Source organism: Capricornis sumatraensis, chromosome 2 (genome assembly GCF_032405125.1).
Source record: "Capricornis sumatraensis isolate serow.1 chromosome 2, serow.2, whole genome shotgun sequence".
NCBI lineage: Eukaryota > Metazoa > Chordata > Mammalia > Artiodactyla > Bovidae > Capricornis > Capricornis sumatraensis.
Window position 1 is genome coordinate 96,264,676 of NC_091070.1, and position 7,194 is coordinate 96,271,869.

Genomic DNA, 7,194 nt, shown 5'->3' on the forward strand with positions numbered 1-7,194 from the left:
TATTTATATTGTTTTGTATTTGTGTTTGATACAAAAATAAATTTTGAATTTAATATTGGAATATTCTGTTTCTTTAGGTTTTGCTCTTTCTAGTCTACACAATAATTTGTTAGAATAAAGAAGTTGGATTTATACTCCATATGGTTAGAGTTGATAGGGTACCTTTTCACTAAATACCAAAGTAATTTATTTTAATATGGAAGTTTATAGAGTGAATATAGTACCATTTAAAATTTCCAAATGTCTCCTGTTGTATTAAACTGGGCCCTCTTCAACTTAGCCTTGACTACCTGTAGTAGCCCTTGTGAAGCTCAAAAAAGACAATGATTTCATTTCCCAATGATCTGTTTGGCTCTTCTTTCTTCAAGAACTTTATATTAGAATCCTTCTGAGATTTTTCAGGTTCAATGAAATTTTCCACTTTTAATGTTTTGATTGAGTTTACAGTGTACTTCTGCGTTGTTATTTCTCCTTTTAGAACGAAATGAAATGCTGAGAGATAAATAAAGCTTTCCTCTTCTGACTCGGATCTTTATAATGGGTATCGGAAAGTCTAAAACGGATCCCTGCCATCTTTCTGTGCCCTGGGGTAAAAGCCAGAGTGTGGATACTAGTCAAAGCCATCAGACGTCAGACTCCAAGCAATCTGAAGACATCTCCCCGCATGGTGATGCTGTGTGCAGCAGTACTGCAGAGATGCCAGCAGGGGAGCAGGAGGGAGTGGAGGAGAGCCCTGAAGAGGACACAGAAGAAGAGGTGTTCCTCAAATTTGTGATACTGCACGCTGAAGAAGACACAGCCGAAGCCCTCCGAGTCCAGAGCCTGCTGGAAAACGACTTTGGCATCAAGCCTGGAATCATCTTTGCCGAGATGCCATGTGGCAGACAGCATTTACAGAACTTGGATGATGCTGTCAACGGGTCTGCCTGGACTATCTTACTGTTGACTGAAAACTTCTTAAGGGACACCTGGTGTAAGTTCCAGTTCTATTCGTCCCTCATGAACTCCGTGAACAGGCAGCACAAGTACAACTCCGTCATCCCTATGCGGCCCCTGAACAAGCCCCTGCCCCGAGAGAGAACTCCCTTTGCTCTACGGACCATCAACGCCCTGGAGGAAGAAAGTCGTGGCTTTCCTACCCAGGTGGAAAGGATTTTTCAGGAGTCTGTATACAGGATACAGCAAGCTATATGGAAGGAGACCAGAAATATGGTACAAAGGCAGTCTGTTGCCTGAGACAGCACACACAACACACGACAGACTCTTGTTTTGTAAAACAAAGGATTTATCTTCACCTGCGAAAACAAGTTCCTAGGAGAAGTTTCAATGAAGGAGAACCTTCCGCTTACAGAAACCTGTGGAGCCCAAGAAAGATAAATTTCTGCAGGACAGTCTGTAGAACTGTGGTATTTGTTGATGTTTCCATAAACTGGGAATCTTCAGAGTTTCAAGAGCTCTGTTTCCTCTCAGTTTTCCTGGTTCATGATTACTACAAAGGATATTTTAAATTCATCTTCTTATATTGAACTTGAATGGAGACTTACAGACATTAAAAAAATGCAGTTAATTACCCTTTGATTTTGTTCTCAAAGGACACACAGGAAAAAACGACCTCGAGACATCTGACCAGCCTGCCTTTCGAGGTACCTCTCACAAATGTTGTAATGAAGCACTCCCAGTGTTGCCACCCAGACACGAGGACAGCCAGGCTAGAACGTTGAGAATGTGGAGTGCTGATAAGTGTGAAACCCAAAATAGATGCGGCAGTGGTGGGGCTCCTTAAAAGAATCCAGTCAAATGTCCTTCCCTTTCTGCTGCAGTGTACATATTTGCAGGCAGTTCCCACCACATTTGTTGGTACTGTGGTTAGGACCCTGTGCCTGGTGTGGACATGACCTCTGGAGCCAGCAGCTCTCTACGTTGGTCATCGGCTATGACCAGAACTTTGTTTGAAGAGCTTCTGAAAGGTGTATGTATCCTTGGCCAGATGTTCTCCCTTAAAATCAGTAACCTCTCCTTTGCAAGCAGTTAAAAATTCCTGTCTTGCACAGTACTTTATCAAGGAAATATTTCTCAGTAGCCTGAGTGTGTGTGTGTGTGTGTGTGTGTGTGTGTGTGTGTGTGTTGTAGATTACTTTCAGACTTGAAGTGGGAAATGCATTTTATGGTTGCTTGTCCCACAATGATAGCGAATCAGAGGCTCCAAGCAGACCAGTTCCTTTCTTTCACAGCCCTTCTGCCCCAGCAGAGATTGATGGAGAACTATCAAGTGCAGACCAGGAATGGGAGAGAGTGGGTCCCGTCATGCTGTAGTGAGAAAAGCGCCCGAGAGGGTATCAGAGCACCTGGTTCTTTCCAGTCTTTTTCACTGAGGAGGAATGTGACCATGGGCAAGCTACTACCCTCCTTCATCTGTGAAAAGAAAGGATTGGATTGATAAATCTGCACAGGGCACTCTCCTCTCCCGGAATGTGAACAACGAGGAACCAGGAAAGGGAACAAGCAAACAAATGATAGAATTTTATAATGTGATTTATGATTTAATAGATGCAGGAGGCTTCATGTATATGCTCACAATGAAAGGATATTGTATGTGTTTGCAGCGTGATTGACTTCTAATGCTACCCATTACGCTCTTACAGTCACAAAAAATATTACAATGCATGCTTAGTTAGATTTTTTTTAATTAAAAATTTTTTTTCTAGAGACCTTTGCTGCAGAAACATTCTGCCCTATTTTTCTTTCTCTTTATCCCCACTTCTCCATATCCCCTTGCTAACACTGGAGTTTGCTCACAGCCTTCTGCAGTCCGCCTCTTCACAGTCATGAACCAACATGTTTCATAATCTTGCAAGTAAGTCAGACCTCCCCCGCTACTAGTACTTATTAAAGATAAGATTCTTCTCATTGCGGGGTGACTTAAAAGTTCCCTTCTGTCATAGTAGCTGACTACTCACTTTTCTTTTTCAGTTCTGATGATAAGCATTTTTTTGTTGTTGTTGCCATACTGCTTCCTGCATCTCCAGTTTCATATACAAATAAAACATTAACCACTCACCCTTGCCTGCCTGCCAAAGTTGGAGCAATTGACGCTGGATGGTGTTTTTTAAATAAATGTTTTTATTCTTTACCTTGACTAAACTTGATTATTTCCTGTGTCAGTGAAGATTGTAGAAAAGTGTTTTGAAAAAAAGGCGTCAATCTGTACTTCTCCACAGATCACCAAGCACAATGTCGTCACTTGATTTGGAGTTAAATAAATTTTTTATGATGAAGAAAAATGTTAAGTACTGACTAACTGGTTATGTTGCAATTAACAATTGTAATAAGGGGTTATGAAAAGAACAGGATAAAAAGGTAAAGCTGTGGCCTTTGTCATGTGAGTGTGTACACACATGTACACACACGTAGATTCAGACTTACACACAGGGAAATTCAGTAAAATTTTGCCACGTGCAGGAGAATATCCATTTTGAGTGTCTGTGGGCCTCATCGCTCACCCTGGAGCTTCACAGAAGAACCCGAGTTGTGTCTCGTGTGTCAGGATTCTTTCAGCTGTAAGAGAAAAGCCAATGCCATATGGCCGGCACTATAGGGTAAACTTACTGTCTGACTTAGCAAGAGGTCCCCTAAGGTATGTGCCTCAAAGATGTCATTAAAAACCCAGTGTTAGACACAGTGGAGTATTATGCCACCTTAAAAAGAATAAAATTCTGATGCATGCTATAATATGGAATCTTGAAAACATGGAGCTATAGGAAGAAAGACACAAAAGGACAAGTATGGTTCCACTTACATGAGGTGCCTAGCGTAGCAAATTCATAGAGAAAAATAGAGGTGACAAGGGTCTGGGGAGGGGGAAAAAACAGGAATCAGGTTTTGTGGGTATAAAGTTTTATCTTTGGAATGACGAAGTTCTGGAAATGGATCGTGGTGATGGTTGCTGAACATTGCGAGTGTATTTAATGCCACTGAATTGTATGCTTAAAATGGTAAGTTATATATGCGTTTTACTGCAATAATTTTTTTTAAAACCAGAGTCTTTCCATCATTTTGCTCTGCCATCCTCAGTGTTCCAGCTGAGTTTTCCTTAAGAGTTGCTGCCTATCAGGTACAGACATTGGAGCATCCAGCTGAATCAGATGATGGGAATGGTTTCACCCAAGTGAGGAAAAATATTTCTTCATTGCATTGTTGAAAATAGTTTATACATGGCGATAATAAAAAGTTGTCTGACTTCTAATTGGTTTTACTATTATTTTAAAATTTTCTCCACCTGCATCCAGGTGGACCCTGCCCATCACCTCCTCCCGCCACCACTCTGCTGTGGAGTCAGACTGCCTGGGGTTTCACTTGTTTACTGTGTATCTTTTAAATAATTTTTGGCTGTACTGGGTCTTCATTGTCCTACACAGGCTTTCTGTAGTTGCAGAGAGCAGGGGCTACTGCCTAGTCACTGTAGGGGCTTCTCAGTGCAGGGCTTTCTTACAGAGCGCGGGCAGTGCACACACGGGCTTCAGCGACTGCTCTATGTGGGCTCAGCACTTGCTGCATGTGGGCTCCAGAGGACAGGCTCGGCAGCTGTATAAGGGCTCAGCTGCCCTGCAGCATGCAGGATCTTCCTGGACTAGGGATTGAACCGGTGTCCCCTGCATTGCTAAGTGGATTCTTAGCCACTGAACCATCAATGTTTACTGTGTGTCTTTATTCTCAGTTCTATGGTATTTGAGTATTTACACTGTCATCTTTACAGATACCTTTTACAGATACTGAGATAGTTCCCTGTGCAATATATAATTGGTCCCTGTGGATTATCTGATTTACGTATAGTGTGTATATGTTTATCCCAACCTCCTAGTTCTCTTCTCCCATTCCGCTTTCCTATTTGGAAACAGACCATGTTTGTTTTCTGTGTCTAGTGAGTCTTTGTTTTGGAAATGAGTTCACTTGTGTTTATTTTTCCAGGCCAGAATATTGGAGTGGGTAGCTGTTGCCTTCTCCAGGGGAATCTTCCCAACCCAGGGATCAAACCCAGGTCTCCCGCATTGCAGGTAGATTCTTTACCAGCTGAGCCACCAGGGAAGCCCTTAGGTTCCACAGATAAGCAATATTATATGATACTTATCTTTGTCTGGCTTACTTCATTTAGTATGATAATATCTAGGCCCGTTCGTGTTCCTACAAATGGTATTTTGTCATTCTTTTTAATGGCTAATATTCCATTGTATAAATGTACCACAACTTTATCTGTTCATCTGTCAATGGACATCTAGGTTGCTTCCATGTCTTGGTTATTGTAAATAGTGCTGCAATGAACTTTGGGATTGAATCAGACCTATGTCCTCTACAAATTGTGATCTTCCTGGGTCTTGGTGTTCTCATCCAAAAATGAAGACAGTAATGCCTCCCTGGTAGGGTTATTTTGGGGGTTAAATTAAATACATGTGAGGTACTCAAATAGTGAGGAGTATATGACTTACCATACCACTTCTGTCCTACTAGAACTATTGTGGCCTATACACATTTACTCTGTAACATGGGAAGGGGCAGAGGGCAAATATAATTGCCCACAGCCTTGTTCTTAGAACTCTTGGAACTTGTAAGGAATAGATTTTAAATAAAGAGGAAGCAAGATGCTGGGCCTTCTTTCCGTGTGCAGTTCTGTTCCCTTCCAGGCTCTGAGCTTTGAGAAGCCTGCCCTAATCAGCCGGTGTGTAGATTACAGGTGTGGGTGTGGAGGAGGCTGGGGGCAGGGCCCATGACGAACAAGGAGGTTGGACCATAGACTGTGGAGCCAGTTGAGGGGAATGGCCCTGGAGGGGAGGCCTTCAGTCGTGTTTTGTTGCTCCTCAGGCTCAGAAGAGGTACGTAAGTGTTGCATATATTTGCATTGGAGCAGGGTAACCCCTTTAACTCAGCTGTCTTCTAGAGCTCAGGATTGGCAGGATCATTTTGCCTAGTCTGGGAATACAGGCTGCTTGAAGCTGCTTAGACTGTTTCTCCTGAGAGGAGTGCTCATCTGCTATTCAGCTTCCCGTCCTGACTAGATTTTTGCCCTGAGTTCAGGGTTGCTTGCTGGACTTAATCTTCCAGTGCAGGTCAGGGCTGTTTTCCACTTCAGTCCCGGGTCCTTCGCTTCTGCAGATCCCTACAGCCTTAGTGGAGCCTTGGTGTGGGCCCAAACCTCCTGCCAGGGCCTCAGGCCTCCTGGTGTAAGGATGGAGGGAGCTTGTTACAGAGACAACTTCCCTGGGTCCTCTCATCCCGTGCACTCCTTTCTAAACCCCAGGCCTGTGTGGCTAGTGAGGTGAGCTTTAGCATGTCTGCCCTAGGTGTCAGCCTTGAGTCTGGGCCTTTCCCCCTCATCACAGTCTTAGGCTCCTGGTCTGTCTTCTGATGGGCTGTCACTGAACACGACTGTGCCCTCTGTACTTGTGGGAAGGTCTGAAGGGGAGGAGGAAAGTTCAGCGAGCTGCCAAGCACCTGAAGAAGCAAAGCCGTAAAAATGAATATCGACATCTTTAAAGCAGTGACCAAAAGGAGTGAATAGAGGAGAACCAGTGTTTTTGTCCATGGAACTGATGTTTCTCAGGAGACTCCAAGGAAAAAGAAATGTGTCAGATTTAGAACATTTAGTGGCTAGATGAAAACGATATTCTTATGTAAATTTGTATTCCAAGTCATACTTGGCAACCCACATTGTCAATTAACACATTAAGTATGAGTTGGAGTAAACAATACTTGGAAGTGCCATTAATTAATGAGTGTAAAAATGACTTGATGAAAAGCTAAGTTAACCTGTGGCGAAAAATAAAAGACACCGGTCCCCCTCCTCTTTGCCAGTGTCCCAGCTTCCTCATGGTTTACTCCATCTTCTGCCCTAGTTCACACCTCCCTCCCTTTCTGGCAGGAGTGAGAATAGTTATGGAGGAAGAGAGCTCCTTTATTTGGTAGATCATGCCTCCTGTCTCTCCAAATAGAGTCAGTTCTGAGTCATTTTACTCTGAGGTGAATAAATAGGAATGCCCTTTTCTTTTTTTAAACAAATAACAAGAACCTGCCTTTAAGCAGTTTCGTAATCTAATTGAAAATATTCCTTCCAGCCTTCCAGTTACCTCCTCCAAAAAACAGGTTTCAAACAAGGAAATCTCTACAAACGAGCTTCTCCCAGGGGATTTCCAGTTATGTTGACTG

The 7,194-nt window shown here is 42.9% G+C and overlaps 1 protein-coding gene across 1 annotated transcript; it reads left to right on the forward strand.

The window, feature by feature from the left end:
• The first annotated feature begins 537 nt into the window (after positions 1-537).
• TICAM2 (TIR domain containing adaptor molecule 2) lies at positions 538-1,499 on the forward strand. The gene has a single exon (XM_068963955.1). The coding sequence runs from the start codon at positions 538-540 to the stop codon at positions 1,234-1,236; it is 699 nt and encodes a 232-aa protein (XP_068820056.1). The 3' UTR covers positions 1,237-1,499.
• The last annotated feature ends 5,695 nt before the right edge of the window (positions 1,500-7,194 follow it).